Here is a 26,520-nt window from a genome sequence, read left to right on the forward strand (position 1 = left end):
GTGCATGCACATTTCAATGAGGAGAAACAGATATATAAGTATCAGCAGTATTTTTCTTTGGAACTTTGTTTTCTGTAGTATTTATGCATACCATCTATTTGAGAAAGGCAATAGCTTTGATATCAAATAAGAACTGAGAGCTTACTGGTTTGAAGCAGTGAATATTTATTCCTTGTATATAGTAGAGGGCTGTGCTGCTTACAGGGACTCAGGCTAGTGGATACTCGGTCATCTTTACAGTATATCCCAAGGTTCTTGATGAAGAAAGAGCTGAGGTTCAAGTGAGGGATGCTCCACGCCAGTACTAGAAATGCAGGATGTTTTATATCACGTTATCATTTCTCCCCAGAAACATAACAGGGGTCCAGTCAGTTATTCACATAACTGCAGGGGATGTAGAGAATGGTAACTGGACTCAAAGAAAAAGCTAAAGAAATCATGAAAGAGGAAAAGGAGGAGATAAAAGAGTGATCCTTTTAAGCTAAACTGTAAGTAGGAGAGCAAGGCAGTCATACCTTTTTTTTTTTTTTAACTTGTGGAGCTCAAACCCAGGGCTCTACCTCACTCTTGGCAAGTGCTCTAGTGTAGAGCTACATACACCCCAAGCTCATTCAGAATCCCTCAAGACATTTAAAAAGGAAACCTGTCAGATTGCGGGAGTCCATGCATACCGTACCATTCTGACAGCAAGGCCACTAACACATGAGGTGTCCTGTCACCTCTTCCTGTTTTGCTTTCTTGTCACCAAATTCTTAGTCACATGACTGAGGTCCTAGGACCGTCTACTGTGAAGACACGTAGATATCTCGTGGGACAAATTAAGGAAGCGACTTTGTGATTTGTGCAGTAATAACTACCAGTAGCAAGAAAGCTGCTGTAGAATTGAATGCACTTGCAAAGCAGCTTAGACACGTTTGGGAAGTAATATTTTTAACAAGGTCGAATGAGTGGTTTGCATGATTGCTGTTCCCCATGAGTGGTTAAGCATTAATAATACCCAGCAGCGTGTGCACGCTAAGGGGATCTCAGTGCCTCCATTTTTCCAAAGCAGCTGCTTAAAATGCTGGGATTTCCCTGCACAAAGAATGGCACCTGCCCTAGTTCTGATTCCACAGACTCTATGAAGCACCCCACCCCCACGCCACCACACACATTTGACCAAAGTTAACTAATGTAATATTCATCTGGATAGTGTCCATAGGACTGTAATATGGAAATATTCTCCACCTTTCATTATTAAATACTTCACTTTTCTCTCTGGTAGAATTAAGGAAAAAATTCAGATCATGAAACCTGGCATTGCGGGTTTGTTCATTACAAAATTATTAATGATTTTAATGCACATTTACTTTCACAAATCTTCCTGCTCGTGGTTAAAATAAAACTTCTTGTTTTATACTTTCTAACGTCCCAAAGCTATTCACAAAGTATGTACTTCTAACATTTGTTTCTGATGAATTATTAAAAAATATTTCTTCATGGTCAAAATAGAAACAAGGACATAGAGGCAGAAGGATGGCAGAAGGATGCCACAAGATTGTTAATAGCTAGCTCCAACTGCTTGTTTAAAAGATAGTATAGTGCTGATGACAACTTATGCTGGAGAGCATGTGGGGTAAAGGGAACACTCCTGCCAGTGGGAGTGCAAGCTGCTACAGCCCCTTTGTATATCAGTGTGGTGATTTCTCAGAAAATTAGGAAACAACCTATCTCAAGACCCAGCAATACCACCTTGGGGTATATACCCAAAGGATGCTCAATTGTACCACAAGGGCATGTGCTCAAAAGCAGCATTGTTTGTCATAGCCAGAATCTGGAAACAATCTAAATTCTCCTTGACTGAAGAATGGATAAGGACAATGTGGTACATTTACACAATGGAGTACTACACAGCAGAAAAAAATAATGACATCTTAAAATTTGTGGGCAAGTGGATGAATCTAGAAAACATCATATTGAGTGAGGTAACCCAGACCCAGAAAGGCAATCATATGTACTCACTCATAAGTGGTTTTTAAACATAAAGCAAAGAAAACCAGCCTACATATCACAATCCCAGAGAACCTAGACAACAACGAGGATCCTAAGAGAGACATACATAGATCTAATCTACATGGGAAATAGAAAAAGACAAGACCTCCTGAGTAAATTGGGAGCATGGGGACCATGGGAGAAGGTTGAAGGGGAGGAGCGAGAAAGGGAGGGAAGCAGAAAAAAATGTATAGCTCAATAAAATCAATAATAAAAAAGACATACACACAAAATTTAAATCTAGCAGCAGATTAGTGAGATTAAAAAAGAATCAAGAAGAAAGGGTATGATAAGGTTCTAGTCTGTACTAAACTTAATGCTTATATTTTTAATTTTAAATGATTCAGTTAAGATTTGTTGAGAAAAAAGTTTAAGTGGATCTTTTAGAATTAATTTGGAATGGAGAAAGCAGAAACCAGAAAGCCTAAAGCAAAAGTCTAAAAAAAAATTGATCTGTTTATGTATAAATTTGTAATTGTGGCAGCAACATAATAAATGGAGCCAGAAGAAAACCTCCAGGAGAGACATTTGTAGAACATCAGCCAGGAGATTTATTTATGTAACATAAAAATGACTTGAATAAAGCAATATTTTTAAAATAAGCTTAAAAAAAGATAGTGTAGTGGTTCATTTATCAAAACTGTCCTGAGTATCCAGGGTGTGGCCTCCCCTTTGCTATGTACCAGGGGTAAAATGGCAGGTTAAGACCTGGCCTTGTTTCCAGAGACCTTAGAATCCAGGAGAGCAAAATACAGTGATTTGATGGGGGGGGGGATGCAATATTACTGGGAAAAAGCAGTATGATGGGAAAGGGGGTGTATTCATGACACCCCCAGTGAAAGATTAGCAGGGAAGAAAACAGTCCAGACTGAGCACGGCGGCAGCCAGGGTTTATCTGGATCTGGTCAAGGCGACCGTCTTCCGTGTGGCTTCCTTCAAGGAATTTAACTTTTAAAAGTCTTTGGGTATAAGGAAGAATGACCTCTGTGAAAATAAAAGACACATGTACTTAGTGAGGCTGGAGCCCAAGGAGGAAAAGAGCGAGGACAGAGGCCTGAGAAAGAAGCAATAGCAGAGGAGCCCGCATGCCAGGCTAAGGCGTTTGCCTTAGGCTGTGCCGTCTTCAGAGGGCTTAGCCAGAGCAGGCATGGCCAGAGGAAAATTACCTCAGAGAGGAGAAATGGCTAGGAAGACATGCTTAGGATAAGTATTTCCGTAAGAAAGGGAATAGCACAAGAGGATAGCTGACGAGATAAAGGGGCGGGGCAGGTTTAGGTGGCGTTACCAAGGCAGATGTGCTGACCTGTGTAGCCAGAATGAGTGGGGAGGAAGAGGGAGAGGTGATGCTGACTCTCAGCATCACTCTGGGAAATACTGTGCAGGCTACTGGGGTAGAATAAAGAAGGAGAGGTCTGAGTCATGCTTTTCTTCGTTGTGGCTGATATAACTGGCAGATATCACTAATTGGGAATTCTAAATTCTGGTAAATTTTCAGAGATTGTTCCTTTGATAGCAGGGAGGATAAGGCAGATGTGATGCCTCATGTTTATTTCCAACTTGATTTCATCTAGAATAACCCTAGAACACATGGGTGTGTCCGTGAGGGCATTTCCAAGAAGGTTTGAGTAAGGTTGGAGGAATAGTGTCATTGTGGGCAGCACCATTCCCTGGGCTTAGGTCCCAGACTGAATAAAATGGAGAGATGAGCTGAGCCCCAGGGTCTCTCTGCTCCCAGACTGTGCATGCAATGTGACACCCTGCCTTCTTCAAGGTAGACCGTACCTCCAAACAGTGAACCAGATTAAACCCGCTCCTGTAAATTGCTTTTATACAATTTTGCCACAGCTATGTGAATATTGTAGTTTAGAACAGCAGTCCACAGCATGGCAGCCAGGCGGAGAGCATTGTCTTTGTTAGGATGCTTTCTCATTTTTGTCCTTCTGTTCTATCTGGGCTCCCAGCCTATGGCATGGATGGTCCATATTCAGTGAAGACCTTCCCCTCCTGGTTAATCCTCTCAGAAGCACTTGCATAGACAAAACCACAAAAGTTGTGTTTTTCTAATCTAGGTCGGTTTCCTCAACCTAGGCTGGCAAGGAGATGACCCATCACAGAGGTGATCCAGGGCTTCCCCTGGGATAAGGTGCCTGGAAGGCTTGTGGCTTCATGGAGTATGGATGAATAGGTTAAAGATCACTCCCTAGAGAGAGCAGAGTAAGGCATAGCAACAGCGCCACCTCAGGAGAAGCAGCCTTTTTGGAGACACATATTTTCATTTATATTGTTTTGAGTTTGGGCAATTGGAACAGTAACAGAGCAGAGAAGGACTTCCAACTTCAAGAAGTGCCATCTCTTGTTTTAACCAAATGTGGTGGTTTGCTTGGGCATTTTTCTCTGTGTGCTGGAGCTCTGGCATGGTTGGAGTATACATAGTCCTGCAAAATGGATAATGAAATTGGAAACAAAGGAATCGATGCAGTCTAATAAAGGGAGCTTGGTGACTCTTTTAGAATTTGCTAGAGAAAAAGATTCAGAGGGAATCTAAATAGATAGAGATATTGTGTGGAAGTGACTTATGAAGTTGTGGGTGCTAGCAAGTTGAAAATCTGGGGGGGTGTCAACGGCCTGGTGTGCAGGCTGTTTAGGGGAATCCAAACTCAGTTCCTCATGCTTGTCCAGCTAGTTTTTTTACTAACTAGTCCATCTTCCCAAAACCCTCAGATGGGATGTCTACATTTCTTAAGGTAGCGGGTTTTTTGTTTTTTGTTTTTTTTTTTTTCAGGGAACCTTGATTTCTGCTATTAAGGCCTTTAATTGGTTTGAGGCCTACCCAGATATTAGAGTCATAAGGTTTACTTACTCAGGGAATATAATCACATCTTAGTAAATGCTTTCACAATAGCACCTACCCGGTGTTTGACCAAATGCTGAACTCCACACTCCTGCCAGTGTAACACAAAAATCATGGCGCCGATGTCTCCAAACAGACACCTTTAAAACTTCTTCCCATGCCTCAAACTGAACACACACCTGTGTCTTGTGTGGCCTTCTTCTTCTGTCGCCGTAAACCCTTCCTCCTCCTTCCTTGATACCTTGACTTAGTCCAGCCATCATAGTTTCTGTTACTGACCTTCAACCATGACTGGGAAGTGCAATACACACATGTGACTTGGCAAGCATTCTTGGCTAATAAAGGAATATACTGTTGGATGTTAGATACCAGAAGCCCTCTACGTAAATGAACTTCTCTGTACCAGGATAAGGCCAGAACTACTCTCTGTGTATAAAAATAATATTTAGAATTAAGTTCTACAGCATGTTCATGTTCACTTAGACAATCAATAGTAGCATGCTCTTTCATTGGGCCCATGACCTCTCTGATTATAGGTTTTTGACCAGATGTGTAGCTCCAGATGAGTATGCCCGCCAATCTAGTAGTAAAGCAGTTGGTTAACCCCAATTGTTTCATGATTGCTCCAATGGCTACATCTTATCTGTCAGGTTAGTATACTTGCAAGGATAATGTTAACTGGGTGCTTTTCTTGGTGAATTTTCGCCCCACACAGCCTTCACAATATGCCAGAAGCACTAGCCATGACTCTACTTCCGAGTTTCAAAGGAGACAGAATTAGAGTCCATGGCTTCTAAGTGGCATGTGCCTAACAATGGCCAGGATGCTCATATCTGATCTCTTCATTGCGAATAAATCACATGTGCACTTTTTGGAGAACAATGACAAGATGGTCTCTCCTACATGACACATTTCAAGGCTGAGCATTCCTGTGCCACTGGCATTTGGAAACTCATGCCTAAGAAGGTGGAGGCTGCAGTTCTGCTGTGCAGAGGCCACATGAGGGGCAGGATAAAGGCAGCTCTAAAAGAACAGGGGCTGGCCAGGGAAGGAAGGCATCATTACGAGGCATCAGAAGAGACCGTTCACCAAGCCAGGGCTGCCTTTTCCCAACACTGCCTGACTGTGCGCTACATCTCCTTCCTCCTGGCCCAGGACCCATCCCACCTCCCTGTGTTCTGTGGGCGGAGGAGAAACCTAGAGGCATTACCCACAAAGTGGCTGAATCACCATTTCCTTCTGTGAATACATAAATGAAATCCACATTTGTATAACAAGCCCACAGGAAAAAAAAAAAAAAGGAGGCGAAGGTTTGGCAGGCATGGTAGAAACCCAATCTGGAAACTACAAATTTAAAAACAATGATTTTAAATTTCATATCACAGACTTCCTTTCAGGGGCTTCCGTTCACTGCTTCTATATTAGGGTATCCTTCTCGGAGTGGAAACAGAAGCATTTCAGAGCTTCGTGCTGCCCAGAGCCTGTGGATTTTATAGGCTACATGAAAGCGTGCTTGAGTCCCGTAGTGCAGATACAGGCCTTGAATCTGATATATAATTTCATTCAACAGTAGTAGACATATATATATACATGGTCTATTGATTTGCAGTTTGGGAACAATTTCAACTTGCTTGCTTTCAGAGAGTATTATTAATAGCCAATGGCATACAGGTTCAGGCTTTTTCACAGGTGAGGGGGGAAGTTGAAAGAACGGGCTACGGAGTGCTCTGCGGGCCCCCCAGATAATTTACTGCCTGTCTGTGGTAATGGCTGAATGTATATATCTTTCACCATATGTAGCCTTTCTTTAGACTTCTAATCCATGGCACAGAATAGGAACCGGTTTGTGAAGAATTCTCCCTTGGAGTGGAACTAATTAACTTGGCTGGTTCCTTTCAGATGCTTTGACAATTACCCAATATGCCCTAGGAATATCCCTGGATAGGAAATGACCTAAACTTCCACTTTCATTGGTGGGGATTATATATTCGGATGCCCCCCTCCACCCCCAGCCAACCGTCTACTTTGCATATTAAAGTTAATCTTCTAACCATTGAATAACCACACCCAGTGAGCCAGCATGGCCACTTCATACAGACTTGCACATTATAAGGCATGAGTTGAAAAAGAACTGTTTCCGACTTCGCATATTGTACACTGGTTTGAGAGTCGTGGGGATTTATTCATATTGCTGGCCGGGTCCCCTGGGTTTTATTTGTTAAGAATGTTATTTTCCCATAGGCATTAGCTTCCCCTTTTAGAGGGGAAATGCCCCTTCCTTTAGAACTTAAGTTTAGTGATGGTGATAGAATTCAGAAGAGAGCTTGATGATCATACACCAGCTGATGGCAATTTCAGATCCCTGGAAGTTTTTGAGCAAAATGAAAAATTGCTTGAGTTCATATCAAATATCATAATTTATAGGAAAGTAGTTATAGAGACGCATAGTTCCTATAATAGGAAGTTTCCTATGTGCAGATATCTAATAAAAACCACAAGGCAAATGAACTAGGACCTGAATTCATGTGAGGGTGGGGGTAAGCTTTTATTTTGCCATTAAAAACATACTTATAGAGCAGGAAGTTCTCCCTTTTTCGTTCCCAGAACTTCCAGTACTTTCTAAAAGCCTGACAATACACTTAGATATTAAAGCACATAATTTTCTAGGACTCTATTCTGTTAAAAATAGGAAGTAGAAAGCATTCGTTCACATAAATATTACTAGAAATTCATTCATTCTATTGCTATAATGAATAGTGGCAACCTATAACTAGCCCCTTGTGGGACTTTCAGTCAGTTTTAATACATTCACTATAACATCAGCAATTTAGCCTTCACAGACACACAGGCATCGATCTGGGCACTGTTTGAAAACAGTCCAGGAATGGCTTACATTAGGGTTCTGTTGGAGACTGGAGTCGGCATCCTCTCAGGATTGAGGTGTTTCTTTGATGCACCCCACCACATTTTCATAGACTGGCAGAATAAATGAAAGGTGGCCAACTAAAAATCATTGTGATAAATCTCTCATAAGAAGACAACTATTGCCTTGATTAAAGGTGGCACACACCTTTAATCCCAGCACTCCAGAGGCAGAGGCAGGCAGATCTCTGTGAGTTCAAGGCCAGCCTCATCTATAAGAGCTAGCTCCAAAAAAGCTCCAAGGCTACAGAGAAACCCTGTCTTGAAAAACCAAAACAAACAAACAAAAAGACAACTTTTAAGTGTTTCAATTTGCTTTACTCTGTGAATGGTATCTAAGTAGCCTCTTAAATAATAGATGTCCAAACTACCTACTTTAAAATTACAACTAAAGCCGGGCGGTGGTGGCGCACGCCTTTAGTCCCAGCACTCGGGAGGCAGAGGCAGGCGGATCTCTGGGAGTTCGAGGCCAGCCTGGTCTACAAGAGCTAGTTCCGGGACAAGCACCAAAGCTACAGAGAAACCCTGTCTCGAAAAACCAAAAAAAAAAAAAAAAATACAACTAAAACCAGCTAAAGATTTTATTCCATCCGTTACAGCTTTCATTTGAAGCTCAATAGTATAATTATTTAAATGTATGTAAAACTTTAGCTCCTTGCTTACGTATCCAAACATATATATGTATGTGTGCTATGTATGTATATGCACATAGTGGAATGCTAAAAGTCTCCAAGTATTAAGTTTTAATATTTGACATAAAATATTTTACCTTTAATACATCTTAAAATATTGCGCCTTTATAACTTGACTAAGATAGACTGTCTCTTCAATCAGGACACCTGGTAGCTCAAATTTTTCTGCTAAGTGGGAAAAGTGTCTTTTAGAGGAGTCTTTCCCTTAGATCTTATCTCCAAACAATGGAAAAACCTTCAAATTATACAAACTTCAGCAGATAAGAGCCCTAGGTACAGAGCTCAGGTTATTGCCTCATTACTGAATGTGCTTCTCAAATGGGAACTAGAGGAGGGACAGTGTCACCCCGACCCAGGAGCACTCCGGTGAAAGGAAAGGCAGGGGACATACCGGCACCCAGTATGCTGAATCTGAGTTCATTCCTCTCTAGCAAGCACCGTTCCGAATGTTGCAGGTATCAGACAGTTCTGTTCATCAGGTCTTCGGACCACACCTGCTGTACAGCTTCACCCTCTTCTGAAGGGTAACCAGCACATTTTCCAGAAATTTCATTTTCAGTTTTCCATGTTCCTCTCATCTAGGCCTTTCTGGAGAGACTCTCGGGGTATAGAAGAATGTACCTTCTGCTTCCGAGGGAGGGAGATTTAGTTTCTTAAGAAATAATGTGTAGCTAAAGATGTTTTTCAGTTTTCAGTTAGCTATAAGCAGTACTTTATAATGGAGAACATGTCTTACTCAGTTAGGGGTCAGAACAGCACCATAAAAGAATTCCTTATTCTCTAAGTAGCATTATCCCTAAATTACCTGGTTATCTCTTAACTACTTGAGTTAAATCTCTACATTTTGTTATTTCTGTTTTACCTTAATCTAAATAATAGACTTGGGAGAAAATCTGGAGATTTATTTACTATTGAATTGAGCTTAAATTGTTGGATAATTTGGTATTATTTTGTTTCATTGGTGGACCGTTCTTTTTCTATACAACTATAATTTAGAAAAGGTTAATATTTGTATAAGAGGGAACATTTATTAAAGCGATATAGGATTGGATGAGTGCTTAGTTCTGGGATAGTACTATAAAATACTTTTTAGACTAAGGTGAGAGGAAACATAATTCTATAAGGTTATCTAAAATTGGGTTTAATATCCCTCATTATTCTTCCCTGTCTGTTTCATATGAAAGGGAATTACTGAAAATAATTGGGAAACTTTGACGTTTTTCTACAACAGAAAAATAGATAGGTCAAAATTCCACTCTCTAACATTACAAAAAACGAAAAGACTCTAAATTGATTGTTTCTTTGACGCTTTTGAAAATCTGAGTCATGGTTTGGGTTAAGTGTATGACCTCTGTCTTCAGTCTGGGGCACCCTCTCAGTGGTCCTGCCTGCAACATGACTACCCAAGGGGACCAGGTTCCAGGTTGTGATGGATGGTTCTTGTGGGATACACCCAGGATCCGAAGGAGCCTGGAACCATATAGCTGCCCTCTGACATTGGTGACAAATCCTCCCTCCGTTGAATGGCACAGCCAGGTCCCCGGGCTGCCTTTGTCCTTAAAGGCAGTATTCTACACCTCTTGTGTCTCAGTTCACGCTCCCTGCAGCATCCACTCTTTGTGTGTGTGTGCACACACGCGTATCTGTGCACGCATATTTGCGCATGTGTTGTGTGTGAACCAAGTTCACACTGTCCTCCGAGTTGCTTCCAGTGAAAAACAAAATGGTTGAGATTTGCGACTTGTCAAAGGCTTTTGAAAAGATGGCTTTAGCAGACTTTATTTCCAAAGGTTTTTACCACCTCTTGAGAAAGACCTGGTGGGATCTCCTAATTTACTTCATGCATACCAGTTACAAATACTAATGTCTATTTTAACCTACTTCCTTTCATTTGTACAATTTCAGGGCTGGCCAGTCAGCCATGCCCAAGCGGGACATGACACCATTCAGGCATGGCAGCGTGTGCTTAATTCTCTCCCCAGCAGACTAGGAGCATGCTGTGGCATCAGCTCACCAAACACTTTCCTTTATCCTTTAGCAGTTACTTAGACTCATTCAGTAAGAACCTGTGGCGCCTCATCAATAGAGGTAAATTAGCCAGTGGCTATGAAAATGCTAAGCTACTTTCCGTCTCCTCTGAGGATATTTATATTACAGAAAAAAAGAAATGTGTTCATGCTGCTCTCAATGATGATGGCACAGTATCTGATTTAATCTCCGTATCACTAATTGTATAGTGTTTCCTTCTAAAATAAATTAAGGTGGCTCATTTTTCAATACCAACAAAGTTTTTTTATTGAGAAGAGGGAACCTTAATTACTTTTTAGAAATCTACCCTTGTTAACGAGGTTCGCCAGTGGCTTGGGATACATAGGAATGGGTAGCAATGTATCACCCTGTGCTGCGATAATAAGCTCCCTGCTGATGTGACCAGGCCTGTTATTCCTGATTTCTCTATCATAATTCTTGCCTGGAATTTAATAGGAGCTTAATAAAAATGATATAAGGATGAGTTTTTAGAATACAAATGTTTATGATAAGTCTTCCACTACCCAAAGACTGTGCAGTAAAACATCAAAAGTGGGGGCTATGGAATATGACCGACCTTTGATGACTCAAGCCTGTGTTGTTTTTTGCTTAGTTTTTATCAGCCATCTGCCATATTATTTACAAACATTCTCTGGAAACTGGCCTCCCTCACAAGGGTGATAGCAGGTGCTCAATCTTATTTACTCTGTGTCTGCTATCTCTACAATGTCTGGCACACTGCAAGTGCTTATAACAGTTTAATAACTGTTATAAAGTGAATGGACAAATAAATTTCCAACCCCATTCTTTCCACTCACAACAGACAATCACGTCTGAGTGTTCTAAGTTTTGGGGCATGGTTGCTTTCTATTCTGTCTCTATCTGAGTTTGGCTCTGCGTTTGCTTCCGCTGCCCCCTTGGCTGTCTTCTTTTGTAGTCTTTATTCTCCGGTACATCTTCCTTTTGTGTTCTTGTCCATACTTATTTTGATCCCTAAGCCATTTCTTTTTTTCCCCAATTTATTAGTTTGCTATCTATTTTTAAACATTTTCAAGAGCTATTATGGGGCCTGGTGGTCTTTAGAGGATTGTGGAGTGCATTCCCTGGAAGAGAAAAAGAAATGAACATTAGGGAAAGGGCAGAGCTAGCTACAGAGAAAGGGACAGTAACTGTTTTATCCCCACGGGATGGAAGGAGAAAGGATGCTGGCTGGACATTTTATAGAGAACCTGGGTTCCTCTATTTCCCCCTATTATATGGTGCCTACCTGCCATTTCTCCTGCCAGTGTCTTCCAGGAACAAGAAGCCATCTCAGGGAGCACACTTCTGCCTTCCTTGTCTAGCCATGTCTCTCCAGCTCCCCTTTATAACACAGAAACAAGTCATGTCCCCAGCCCTACATCCCTCTTAATTCCCTACTTTTTCCTTCCTTCAGATGCAGTTATTAAAACTGTCTACTCCAATTGGCACGCATGCTTTCTTCTTTGCCTGTTGCACACACGCTGATTCATCCCAGCGTGCTTTTTCTAAAGCTCAAAACCTTGTAACATTATCCCCGGAAGCCAGTCACAGTCACTCACAAGTGACCTTTCAGGGGACAATTACTTGAGATCTCTAGAACTTACTCTTGCCTTCCTTTTCCCACCTACAGTTCAGTTACTGACAGTTAAAATAATTGTCACCTTGTCAGGAGCTAGATTCACCTAGGAGACAGATTTGTCCATTAATGGAATTTCTAGACTAAGTTAACTGAGGTGGGGAAGGCCCGCCATAAACAAGGGTAGCACAGTACTGTGAGCTGGGGTCCCAGACCAAGGGGGAGGGGGAGCTGAACGCTAATATTCCCCACTCACTTCTTCCTGACTCTAGATACAATGTAACCAGCTGTCTCTTGCTCTAGCCTGCCTGTCTTCCCTGCCATGGTGACCTGTGCCCTCAAATTGTGAGTCAAAGTAAACCCTTCTCTAAGTTGATTTTTAGGTGTTTGTCATAATAATAGGAAAAAATGTAAGTGAAGGCACAAGAAATCACCAAACTGGACCACTCTGTGGGTAGAAAGAAAAGTTTATTGGGGCTCAAACTGCCAAGGCCTTTTATTGTGGGGGTAGCAGGCAGGTGGGGGCAGAGAGAAGAACAAAATGGCAGAAAAGGGTGCCTATTTTTGACAGTCAACAGGAAGAGAGTCTTTAAGCTGACACAGGGTGTTCTTGACTGGGAACTAGCTGCCCAGGGTAGTTGACCTTTGAGGACCGATTAAAGGAGGCTCCTGGCAAACAGAAGGCTGCCTTTAGGCAGATTTGTTGTTCGACTGAGGGATTCTTAACCTGAGGTGAAGGACTTCCTGGGGGATCCGTGGGGCTCTTCAGAGTGTATGGTTCATGCAACATTGTAAAGATAGCTGATTTCAGCAACAGTAATTTGTATCCTATTTGAAAGGTTGCACCACTCACTTCTCTTTTCTCTCTCTGGGGGGATCTCACCCAAGCCCCTGGCTCAGCTAGTCCCAGGATACAGATGAAAATGGAGGAGTTCCAGTCTCCCATGTTCACAGCCCAGTTTTACCAAGACACTGTGTCACTGTTCAGTATTACCTAACTTCTTTGTAACTCATTCGAATCAACTATAAAATGGTAGAAATGACTCCAATTTGCATGGCTGATAACAAAGAGACATTATAAATAAAGCTCTTGATAACTTTTAGTAGTGGTGAAATGGTAGACACCGATACAGCCCCACCATGAAGGACATTAGATGTATACTTCTGGCCTTGAAGATCCTCTTCTCAGTGTTGAAGTAGATTCCCCTTTCAGGGCTCTGCTTTACTGGAATAATCATTCTATGACTCAAGCATTATAAATTAATCCACTCTTCAGGTGTTAGGAATATGCTAGTACACGCTTACTGGTGCAAAACATCTAGGATAGTACAGAGTTTTAGAAAGTCCATCTTTTAGCAGGATATTCAGAAGTTAGAATTGAGAAGGAACATACATTTCAGCAGTTTGAGAGACAGCTGTAAATGGGCTTTAAGTTATTTACCTGGTGCAATAAAAATGGCGTACTTTTACAGATGCTACTAAACTTAGCAGAAAGGGGAGAGGGTTGTTCAGCATCTACAATGTAATGGAAATTGGCGAGGTGGTAAAAACTGTTTTTGAGTTCTTTTAAAAGGCATGCCCTCTTAACGCTATGGAAGCTAAGCGGGTTCTGTCTCATGTGCGTTCCCTGTTGGTTGTATCCTACCAAGCCACATGTCTGCTCTGCTGGGCATTTATTTACATGTTAAGTTACCAGTCCTGATTCTGTGTCAGCAGGGGAAAGGCTTGGATAAGTATACACAGCAGAGCTGAGTTACTGGCCCAGCGCTATGGTTTGCGAAACAGCCAAAGCTCCCAGAGGGCTACCAGCGCCGACGGCCTGTCCTGCAGAGCTCTGGGCTCTGGTCACTGGTGTTGATCCTGGGTCTCTCCTGCCCCTTTCCGTCACTGTCTACTCCTCAAGGTGATGAGGGCCCATATACAAAGGCAAATTTACAGTCCTTGCTCTCTGAGTTTTGCCAGCTGTATTGTTTTAATAAATTTTGCAGTGTTTATTTTTCTGAATGATTGAAACACCCTGAATTGAAAGGAAGGTAGAAACTGGAATTCAAGATTATTGACTTGGATCTTTGTGTAAGTAGATGTAGTTGGGGGAAAAGATAGCAACTTCATTAAGGTCCCATTTAAATTTTTCCATGGTGAATTGATACCAAGTTACCACTTTTATATACTTTTATAGTCTGGAAATAGACTTTTGAAAAGGTCAGAAAATTACACGGCAATTACCCACAGTCTATCCTCAAGGCAAGGACTCTTTCCCCATCTTCCCCTTTTTCTTTTCTTATCTTCCTTCCTCCCCCTTCACCTTTCTCCTCCTTCTCTCTTCTCTTTCTTTTTCTCATTATTTTAGATAGTTATAATAATGTTTGAATAAATGCATATTTTAAACAAATTATCCTAGAAAATACAAAATCTGTGTTTGGTATACTATAATGTAAACATACCTAATTCAAAATTATAGGAAACTGTATTTTCAGTTTTGTGTCATAAGGAAATAATTGGGACTATAGCCAAGTATGAATACTGGAATATATAAACATTTATAATACTTAAGATCTGAATAAATTTCAATGGACAATTAGGCCAATGTATTTTAATGATATAAATTAATGCATGAAGATCATCTACTGGTTCCTACATGAAATTTTTGATGACAAAAGATGTGTAGTAGATTTGTCTTTTTCTTATGTTCCATATACCACCATTTATTCATAAAAGACCAAAACAAAGGACTGTGTTAGAAAATATGTTTTTCTGAATTCTGGGAGAAAGAAGACAGAGTCAGGGAGAAGTCATGTAGTCCTGCCAGAAACAGACACGGGACAGAACCTTGCTGGTAGGCCACAGTCACGTAGCGATACAAAGATGAACAGAAATGGGTTAAATTAAGATGTAAGAGCTAGCCTGTAAGAAGCTAGAGCTAATGGGCCAAGCAGTGATTGAATTAATACAAAAAAAAAAGAAAATATGTTTTTAACTACTATGGGAGTGACTCTATCAACCTGTTTAGGTAGGACTTGAATTTTAAATGAAGTTGCTATTTAGTTATGAAAGACAAATATTATGTGAGAAACATATTCAAATTTATGGTCTTTATACAATCATCGACATATTCTTTTCTCTTTTGGAAATAGTTTATTTCATCTTACGCTTCCAAGTGATGGTCCACCATCCAAGGAAGCTGAGGCAGGAACTGAAGCAGGGGCCAAGGAGGAGCGCTGCTTTCCAAGGCTTTCGTACAGGACTCAGGACCCTTTGCCTAGGGATGGTACCACCCACAGTGGACTGGGCCTCCCAAGTCAACCGTGAATGGACAACGTGTCCCACTGACTTGCTCAGAATGTTTCCTTCTTGCTTCCTTTCTCTCTCCAACTTTAAAAGAGAAATTCTAAATTTCTCTTTTCTTTAAAAGAGAAAGAAAAAAGGTGTGAGGGAAATAGTTTTCCTCTAGTTTGACTTTCCTAGTGGATAAACCACCAAAGACCACCGAATTGAAGGACTGTTACTCAGCCATACTATGTGACTGCTGAGAAAGAAATACCCACCTACTGAGAGTGGCCCTGTATGGTAGCAGACAGTGTTATAAACTAGGAATAATGTTTAGCTCAGTCGAATGTATAAGAGATTTCTGATATAAATGTGGTTCAGATACTGATGGATTATGCAGCCTTTACAAGACCAGTTTTAAGATATATGTGTATGTGTGTGTGTGTGTGTGTGTCCTATGATGTTCTGTTTTATCAGTTGCTTCTCTCTAATATATCATTTGCATACTAGTTTCAATGTTAAGTTTTCTATAAATTTTGTTGAGTGAGTTCTTCTTATTGACCGTATAGTCAACTGAAGCCACCATGCTTGTTTGTAGAATGCAGTTTCCAAATAGTTTGACAGATAGTCCTCCTATTAAATGGATGTGGTCGTAAGGAAGGGGGAGACATTTTTGTTCAGGTCAGAGCTCCTCTCGGGAGGCACACAGGTATCCATGGGGACACTTGTCTAGGTTGGAACCTCTGTAGTCTGTGAGCACCAGAGTGCCAGCTTCATTTCCTGGAGAAGAACCCACTGCAGGGCAGATGCATTTATTCTGCAGTGAAGAGAACCCCCAAGGCCTTTCTGGTACAGGAGGTCGAGAGGCTGCTCTTGAAAATATAACTCCTTAAAGTATAACAGCAGCCCTTTCAATGCATATTGGAAAGGATCACTGTCAACCCCTTTGGGCCAGTCTGAACAGTTCTAACTCACACATGCTCAGCACCCGTCTTGAAGGCACCTAATGGTGAAGACTTGATAGAGAGGATACTGAAATGTGGTCAATCTCAGTGCTTGGAAGGCGGCTAGGACTTGGCCTACAGGCCCGGCACACACGCTAGACTGGCAACTCGGTACAGCTACAAGCTCCTTGCCAGAATCCCACTGACCCTTAGGAACAGGCCAAGCCACCATCCAGAGCTCTATGGCTCTGCAGCTTAGCTGAACTTCTCTGTAGCTGCTGCATCTTCGCCTGAAAAGGAAACCGAGCCTTCTGTCCAAGCGTGTGCATTGCAAGCTTAAGAGGCACCTGGTACTAATATCGCCTTAAACTTGTGTAGCTGGAAGGCTTTTCTGTCGCATTGATCAAAGATACTTGTGAGTCTGCGACCATAATCAATATCTAAAATGATATGGTGTTTTAAGCTGACTTTTGTATCCCTGTCTGTGAATGTGTTAAATGAAAAAAAAAACAAAAAAAAACGGCTTTTGTACCATTTGAAAGGAGTGACAGAGTTCTTATCTATTATAAAAAAAAAAAAGAGTATCGTATAGTGAAACTAATTACCTCAGTCAGAAACCCAAATGGCTTTGTCGATTTGAAAAGTTGTTCGCGCTTTCTGCTAACCGTAATTGTGATAACAGCCCGACAAAGAATAGCCAATATTGCACTTTAATTGCCTCAAGTAACAATGTCTACCCCAGTGATGGGTCGGCTCATTTATCATCTTCATTGTGGTTTCCTTGTCTCCCCAAATGCTCAGCTTCCTTGGAAGACTCTTCCCATCAAGCATCAGCTTCCGGCTGATTGCTTTCCACCATCCTGTTCTGATTAGCTCTTTAGAGTCTGCTCCTCCTGCAGGCTCCCTTTCTTCCCTCCTGCTGGGGCCAGAGGCAGGAGCATTGCCCTCCCTGCTGCCAGACAGTAAATCAGCCAGCTCAGCGCCTGGGTATTCTGTGCTTCTGCAGGCAGGCTCCTGACTTCAGGAGTTCTGTGATTTAACTGTTTCGCTTGGCATGCCTCTTGGTTTTTCTTGATTCGAACTTTGATTTGTAGAAACATTTTGATGATTTGCATGGGCAGAAAAAAAGAGTCTTTTCAGTCATTTCATTTTAGAAAAATCAACTGGTTGGGTTTCGGGAATGTTCGCCATAATTTGTAAGTACTCTTTTGGAGTGTGTTTTAGAAACCTGAATGAAAAGTCTGGCTTTTATAGGTAGTTGCTAGAAATCTTCACCACAGTGGACCAGGCAACTATCCAGCACTGGTAGGAATCACCTCTGTCTCTCGTTGAACCCATCAGAAGCCATAAGGAGATTCTAAAGAGTGTCTTTGGTGGCTAGTGTACGGGAAAGCACTTGTCACTGAGTTGTTTGAGGAGGGTGCACACTGTAGCTGCTCAGGGACAGTCAGGATGAAGAGTCTCCTTGCTCAAAGGGAATTAACCAAAGTCAATGGCAGGGACTTTGCAAACATCTATGAGCCTCAATTTCCAGAGGGAGAGGGTGGAGAGGTGGCTTAGCAGATAAGAGCAATAGTTGCTATTCCAGAGCACCCATGTTAGGGTCTCAGCACACACATGGTTTATCACAACTTTCTATGGCCAGTTCCAGGGGATCTGACTCCCTCCTTTTGTCTCCTTAGACACAGGATACCCACATGTTGTCCATCTGTACATTCAGGCAAACAGCCATTCACATGAAATAAAAATAAACAATCTTAAAAGATATTGTAGAGGCATTTAGGTTGTTTCCAGGTTCTGGCAATGATGAACAAAGCTGCCATGGACATAGTTGAGCATCCTTTGGGTATATACCCCAAGGTGCTATTGCTGGGTCTTGAGGAAGGTTGTTTCCTAATTTTTTGAGAAACCGCCACACTGACATCCAAAGAGGCTGTACCAGTTTGCACTGCCCCCATCAATTCAGGAGTGTTCTCTTGACCCCACATCCTCTCCAGCATAACTTGCCATCAGTGTTTTTGATCTTGGCCATTCTTATAGGTGTAAGATGGAATCTCAGAGTTGTTTTGATTTGCATTTCTCTGATGGCTAAGGATACTGAACATTTCCTTAAGTGTCTTTCCACCGTTTTAGATTCCTCTGTTTAGAGTTCTCTGTTTAGGTCTGTACTCCAGTTTTTTTCATTAGATTATTTATTCTTTTGATGCCCCTCAACCGAAGAATGGATAAGGAAAATGTGGTACAGCAGAAAAAAATAATGACATCTTGAAATTTGAAGGCAAATGAATAGATCTAGAAAACAAATTGAATGAGGTAACCCAGACCCAGAAAGACAAATATCATATGTACTCATTCATAAGTGGTTTTTAGACATAAAGTAGACATAAAGCAAAGAAAACCAGTCTACAATTCACAACCCCAGAGAACCTAGACAACAGTGAGGACCCTAAGAGAGACATACGTGGATCTAATCTACATGGGAAGTAGAAAAAGACAAGATCTCCTGAGTAAATTGGGAGCATGGCTACCATGGGAGAGGGTTGAAGGGAAAGGGAGAGGGCAGGAGGGGAACAGAGAAAAATGTATAGCTCGATAAAATCAATAAAAATATATTGTAGAGGCAAAGGCAGAAGGGCTGAAGGAAATGCTTGGGCTTTGCGATTAGTTTGGTGGTAAATTCTGACTTTTCAGTGTGAGGTCCAGCTTGCTTCTCTGAGTTTTAGTTCCTCTGTTTACCAATTCAAGGAACTCAAGGAAAAGCTTTGTATGGAAGAGAGGAAAGAGAAAGGGGTGGTAAGGAGATGGGAGCGGTGGGAGGCTCAATGAGCTGCATATCCATGTGTGAAATTGGCAAAGCACAAATTTACTGAAGTAATAAAAAGATTAAAATGGATCAGATCCAATAGGCTTACTTATACCTATTTTCATATCACAGAAAAATTATTTGAAGATAAATAATTATATAGTTAAATCAAGGTGTGTTGCATATGAAACAGACTGTTTCCTCATGATGCTCTAGATGTTTTTAAAGGTTATCTTTTTTGGTTCCTTGAGAAGGAGCTTTGACTGGATTCACAATGCCCTCAACTCCTTTCAGAGCTGCTCCTTCCTCTCTGCCCACACAGTTTCTTGTTCTCACTCTTTCCCCGATCCGGCCAAGTTCAGCTTGTGCTCCCCATGTTCTCCCGGATGTGTGGCCTACCACTCGAGAGTGGTCAAGTTGCCAGTAGCAACGCTTTTCAAGAAAATGGACCCTCTATTTTCCCCAGACATTGTCAATTGCTAGTTGCTCCTTGGGTAGGACTGAGATTTCGTGTCTTCCTTCTCTTTCCATGCTTAGATTTTGTATCGCCTGATCTTGAACTGTGTTGTGCCTGCTGTAGTAACTACTATGAGTTCATATGTGTAGTTGCCTTCTTGTGTCCAGAGAACACTATTTCCTTGTAGTCATGGGCCACCTCTGGTTCATAGCTCACACAGCCTTTCTGCTTGTCCTTCAACAAAGATTCATGGACCTTGAGAGAGGAGGTTGTGATCTAGATGTTCCATTTAGGGTGAGCATTCTTAAGTTTCTTATTCTCTTCTGTGCCTTGGCCAGTTGTGGGCCTCCATATTAACCACCATCTACTTCAAATAGAAGCTTCTTTGATTAGGGTTAAGAGATGCAATTCTGACAATAAGGCCCTGGGAGTCAGTTTACTAGTATGTCCATTTAGCACAATAATAGTAGATTGTCCCCTGGGACCTATGACCTCTCAAGCCACAGATCTAACTGAACATAGGAATTTAAGCCTATGTTCTGCTTCTAAAATCAAAATAAAAGATAATAGTGATACTGTAAGAAACAGATATAAAAGGAAAATAAAGAATAAACGATTACAAAAAGAAACAAAACCTCAAAGCATTGGAGCAATGAGAGAGCCAGGGTCTCCTTTTTGTAGTTGTAGCTCTGCCGTGTCAAAATGTGCAGGTCAGTAACCATGTTCTGGGAGACCTGTGCCTTCAGTGTCCCGTTCACACATCATTGTGATGGGGGGGGGGTGTGTGTCATCAGATGCCAGATCACACTCAATCACTCTTGTGCCATAGCCGTAAGCCCAGTCGTTTCAATTCACAGGATCAAAATATTAAGACCCAATAGGAAGTTACCAATATTACTATCTTTAGAAATGATTCTAACAATGTTTAGAACTATTTTAAATTTCATTATATTGAAAGGTAGATTGGAAATATTCATTGTAAATGTCAATTTTATAATTGTTTTTCTTCTTTTCAATTTCAGGGTCAGCCCGGTCCCCAGGTAAGTGATCTCTTTTCTGACCCACTAACTCCTATGTGCAGGAAGTTCCTAAAAACTTCCTGGTGGGGAGGTTTTCCTTCAGTCCTTTCTGAAGAATTGAAGAAAGCTATGAACTGATAATTGGGCTACTATTGCCCAGGAGTGACCCCTGGGACCTCTTCAGGGTTGTGAGAGCCACTTCACCTGTGGGGCCAGATGGCAACTTAACAATATGCCCTCTCAGAGAGTAAAACTCTTAAGTGACCCAAGCCAGTGCCCTGGGACTTCAGAGGCAGGGTGACCAGGTTCATACAGACATGGGCTGGCGGGCATTAGATGTTGATTAATTGTGTACTAAAGCAGCTGTGAATCCGAGCTCATTATTTCTGCTGTGATCCTGCTAGCTGCTTCTGGTTCAGTGTAGTCAGACACTGACTTTGATCTTGATTTTGAACACAAACCAACAACTGCAGACATGATTTCTAAGTCAGTGCAAATGCGGCCGACAGACAATATTTTGAACTCTGAATCTCACTGAAGAAAATGAACCGTTTTTGAGAGGTGGAGGAAAGTGTATAAGGACAGAACGATGAAAATGAAGCAAGTTCTCACAAATAGTAGAGCAAATCCCAACTGAAAAGACTCAGTACTGCCTCGGTCTGTAGGGTACTAATGGCCACTGAGAGAGTTGGACCTTAAACACTGCATCCCATGTAAGCTGTACGATCACTTGTGTTCCCCTTGGTCTTTCTTCACCATGATGGGCTGAATGCCACCTCTGCCCTAGATTGTTTCCTGATAGGCCATTTTGTGGACAGCTTTGTAGCTGGTATCACGAATTATTCATTATATGTTAATCTTCATTCTGCATCCTGTGAACACTTTTTTAGTTGTTCTGAGCTCCATATATACGGCTGTGTAATAATACAAACAGAGAAACCACATTTATTTCAGTACAGCACTCCTTTTCACACTAAGCTATGGGAAAAGTTAGACTTTTAACTTACATTGATACTGAGAATGCTCATCATTTGTAGCTTTTCCTCTTGTAGTCCAAGTTAGTTCGAGTTAAAAGAATGAATTCATAGAAGAGAGCTTTGGCTTCTTAGGATTCAAACTTGCTATTCTATGTTGGGAAGCATACAAAGTAAACGGTGGTTTACCACTTTTCATACTCCGTTTCCCTCAGTGCCAACAATAATCCTGAGAAGCGCGCGTGTGTCTGGGTGTGTCTATGTGCGCACACATGCATGTGTGTTTGTGGTTATAGTAAATTACTTACCTGGATGGCACAGTAGTATGACTGGAGTAGACATCAAGACTGCATCTAAATCTGGAAGCCCCGCATCCCTCAGTTCTTTCCAGAAAGGAGGGTAACACAGTATAATGAAGTGAGCTTTGACTTGGAAAGAGAATAATATTTTAACTCTTACTAGGACCTCTGTCATAGTCTAGGCCACCTTTCCTAGCATCAGAAAGCATTCTTAGTATAATTTATGGACATTCAACATTTGAGAAGTGGCCTCGGGTACACCGTGAGGGCATAGAGTAAGATGCTGGGGTGGAGGAGAGCAGGAGCTAGCTGTGTTTGTGAACTGATGAGGCCATTCCCTTCTGAACACCTTGTAGAGGAATGATACAGAAGATTCCTAAGAACCCTTGCCTCGAAAGACAGGAAGTTGGTGTGGTTAGCCATCAGTCGGGATCCCTTCATTCTTGAGTCATGTGTCCGTGTTGATGCCAATAGTTCTGATCTGCTTCAGGAAGTCTTCTATATGGGATGAAGGGGACCCATATTCTAGCACCAGGGTGTGCTGGTGAATAAGACAGATACAATCTCTGTTTTGTGATTATTCTGGGTTTTATTTTTCATTTAGAAATTGTACACATCTCTTACATCAGAATATGATAATGCATTCATATAAAATACTATGTTTCATTGATAATGTTGAATACATGCAAGGTATAAAACTTGAGTTCATAGGCATATACCTTGTTCAATCATTACAATTAAATAAGTGAATATATCTGCCTCTCTCCAACCAGTGCCGGACTAAAGCCTCAGAACTTGTCATCTGATCACTGACTGTGCCTTTTACCAGCATGTGTCTATTGCTGCTGTCCCTGTTCTATGCTTCTATTAAGTCCAGCCTTTACAATTTCTCAAATCAAGTTGAAATCATCATACACTGTTTGCCTCTCTCTGTCTGGTTTTCTCTGATTTCACTTAGGACAGTATCCTACGAATTCATCCATGTTATCACCATGGAAAAATAGCTTCCCTTTCCAGACGGATGATACTCCATCATGTATACATACCACATCTTTCTATTCATCCATTAAGATACTCAGGCCGATTCCACTTCATTCTGTTGCAATGGATTCTACATATGTGCAATCCACAGAACATTTCTCACTCTGTGTGTGGCTTATTTCATTGAACATATTGTCCTCCAGGTTCATTCATATTGCTGCCAATTGTGGTATTTCATTTCTGTGGCTAAGTAAATCACCGATTGTGTATGTATAGCCCATTTCTTTTCCATCCATTTATTGATGGATATTATGGAGGATCCCAGATCTTAGTTGCTATAATAAACATGGGAGTATAGAGATCTTCAACACACAGTACCATATGATAATTCTGTTTTTAGATTCTGAAGAACTGACATATTGTTTATGTAATGACAGTTCTGCTATGTAATGACAGTTCTGCTTTGCATTCCTAACGACAATGCAATAATTCACTTTTCTCCGTATCTTCACAAAAACCTCTCTTTGCCTTTTGGATTGTATCCATTTTAACGGGTGGTGGCATGAACTCTTATTATAATTTCATTTGCATTTGCCTGATTATTGATGATACCGAACACTTTTTCATAGACCTCTTTCCTGTTTGTATGTCTGCTCTAGAAAACTGATCTGTGAAGGGTCTGAACTGCCCAGACCCAGCACTTCCAAGAATGACCTAGACCCCACCCATGAGTATTTCTCTGTCTGCTTGAGCACCCCGAAGCTCAATCTAGAGTTCAGACGTGTGGTATTAAAGGAGATTTTTATGAACCCCAACCCGCATGCAGATGACTTGGGATCTATATGTTGCTCTAAGAATGGTCCTAGTGGGTTGGGCCTTAGTTTGAAGAGTGGGTTTCTGTCCAGATCTTGGCTTCTTTATTCTTGTTGAATCATTTGCTGACTCTCCCACCCCCATTCCCTTTCTATGTTGCTCTCCTTGTCCCAGGTCTCCCGCCATCTCTTCCTCCTGCCTAGTGTCAAAGTCAGGACTATAACCCTGAACTGTGATGGCACTGCGCACATCAGGTGTGATACTAAATCCCTTTAACTCATAGAATACCTGGCAGGATTCTAGCTTTCTCCTGCATCTCTTCCAGCATCCCCATTGCCATTCTCCACACTGATGCTCTAGGGAGGCAAGCCAACAGGGTGAATGCTTATCTTTTCCCTGCCAAATGGAGGAATCGAGGGTTAAATAAAGAGAAATTAATGGGTGTCTATCACCTATGTTGACCAGATAAAATCTTCTACCATGGTTTCGATAATATCCATTTCCGGGTGCCAAACCTATGAGCCTTGATGTGTTCTCTGTCTAGAGTTTGACAGAATGCCCTGGTTTTTTTCAATTGTCTCACCTTCCATTGATTTTTATTGAAGTTCTTTATGGACTCTGTGCTTCGTTCAAACCATACTGAACCATTTACGTGTTCTCTTCGAAGTGTTGTTGTTTTCCCCTTTCATTGGGGCTGCTTCCTCTTAAGCCTCGTGTCCACGCATCCTAACACAGTCGTCCATCACATTGGAGTGCTGCTTCTTCAGTAAGATGTTTTTCCTCTCCTTTAGCGAAGGGATGGTCTTCCTTTCCCAGATTCCCACGGAAGGTTATCTATGCGGTTTATTATATTACACTGAAAGGAGAGAGTGTGGACTTCCGATCAGACAGGTTGCAAGTCCAATCCAGGTTGTGTCTCTTTTAGCCCCTACATTCTGGATGATACTCCTTCACTCTGGTTAACAGTATCCTCATAAGTAAGGCAATGGCCTTTCTTATATATGCCATAAAAGTTCAAGTACTGTGTGTAAAATGTGGTACCTGCATATGGTACGCACTCAGGAAAAATGAATCTTGTTATTCTCTTTTGGGTCCTTGCCATTATTTCCAAGCATCTTTTCTCTTTTAAAAAATATTATTTTGTTTTATGCATATGGGCGCTTGGCCTGCTCATGTATCTGTGTGCCACTTGCATTCCTGGTGCCTGTGGGGGCCGGAAGAGGGTGTCAGATTCCCTGGAACTAGAATTACAGATGATTGGCATCTGTCACATGGGTCTTGGGAATTGAACCCTGGTCTCCAGGAAGAGCAGCCAGTGCTCTTAAGTACCAAGTCAACTCTCCAGTCCCTCTTTTCTGTTCCTTCACAGATTTTTATGACCTTCAATTCAGGATCTGCGCTTTCTTTCATCTTTCCTCTCCTCTACGTCTGACTCACTTTATTGTACATCTAGAGATTTATTTGTAGAGTTCAGAGCTTTGGCTTTGATTTTCACAATCAAAATTATTACAGAAGGTAACACATTGCTTAAACATTAATATTCATCCACAAATAAATATTTTAACACAAATTGCCTACACTAATGGACTAAAAATATCTTCTCAGGACTTTATCTTGTCCTCTTTACAAAACACACCAAGTTTTTATCTAGCCCAGCTCTCCCTCTGCGTCTTTACCCCTTTCGCCCTAAGGCCATTTTCCTGCATATGGGGGGGGGGTTTTTTGGAGTCTCGGAGGCCTCCCCATAACTCTTCTTTGGAATTGCATGTGAGCATAAAGTAGCTGCAATTCCCTCAGGAATGTTGAGCACTAAAGTGCGCATGTTGTAATTCTGTATTACCCAGCGAGAAAAAAATGTAAGAGCAAACCACAAGCAAATGCCATCAGACAACTGCTCTTGGAGGCGAGCGGCCCCCATTTGTCTGCAGACAGACTTGGGAAGAAGTTGAAGATGTCACTGTTCCCTCTGCCCCCGAGTCCCTGTTTGCTCTTTTTCTTTGTTCTAATATCATCATTGTCATTTCGCAAGGCTTTATTAGAATTTACTAAACTTGGGCTGTCCGTGCCTTCTAAAGAGTTTTGCTGGGGTAAAATATTATACTGTGGGGGCAGTATTTAACTTTCTCTTCATATGTTTTAAATTATGTATGAAGCTCCTTCTAACCTAACACTTTAGCAATTCCCATATTTCATATTTGTTTCAATCCAGCTTTTTCCAGTTTCACATAGTCTGATTTGGGGGCAAAAGGAGAGCACATACATTCTCCAAGAAATCTGAAAAATGTGTGCGTGCCTTTCTGTATATGGGTGTGCAGAGGGCCCAGATTTCACTCGCTGCTGTGTAAAACCAGGGATGTATCATCACCTGGATAAGTCAACACTCTTGCAAAGTGTATTTTATTGTTACTATATAACAGAGAGAATAATAATACACGTTCAAATGCTTTAGCGTTTGGAGAATTTAAGTATCATTGGTATTGTGGCATGAAAGACTTTCACAGTATTCCAGATGGGTTATATTATTAAGAGTATACATGGTGTAACTATTTCTTTATTTTACTGTAACCCATATGTCTTTCTTTTGCATGCTCATTTGCAAATTGAAATAGTGTAGAAGATAGAACTACTTCCAACAAAATTAATTAAAGAAGTTCTACTGCCAACTTTATGCTGTATTTCCTCCAAAACACATTACCTGCCATTTCACCTGAATTAATGTGGAAAACCCGTAGTGTTCCAGGAATAATCACGCTGATTATGCATTGCTTTATGCTGTGGCAGCTATCACCGTTCTCTGGGCATCTTGTTCTTCTATCCCAATCTCTTCACAGAGTGTTGATAG

The 26,520-nt window shown here is 41.4% G+C and overlaps 1 protein-coding gene across 5 annotated transcripts in view; it reads left to right on the forward strand.

Moving 5' to 3' along the window:
* The window catches only part of Col25a1 (collagen type XXV alpha 1 chain), a 383,772-nt gene that overhangs the window by 198,238 nt on the left and 159,014 nt on the right, over positions 1-26,520 (forward strand). For 4 of the 5 annotated variants that reach the window (XM_026784141.1, XM_026784143.1, XM_026784144.1 and 1 more), the window contains exon 5: positions 20,615-20,632. The exons of the other annotated variant lie outside the window; for it this stretch is intronic. In XM_026784141.1, the coding sequence (XP_026639942.1) occupies positions 20,615-20,632 (18 nt within the window). The remainder of the gene's footprint in view (positions 1-20,614; positions 20,633-26,520) is intronic. 5 annotated transcript variants of the gene reach the window in all.

Source organism: Microtus ochrogaster, chromosome 21 (genome assembly GCF_000317375.1).
Source record: "Microtus ochrogaster isolate Prairie Vole_2 chromosome 21, MicOch1.0, whole genome shotgun sequence".
NCBI lineage: Eukaryota > Metazoa > Chordata > Mammalia > Rodentia > Cricetidae > Microtus > Microtus ochrogaster.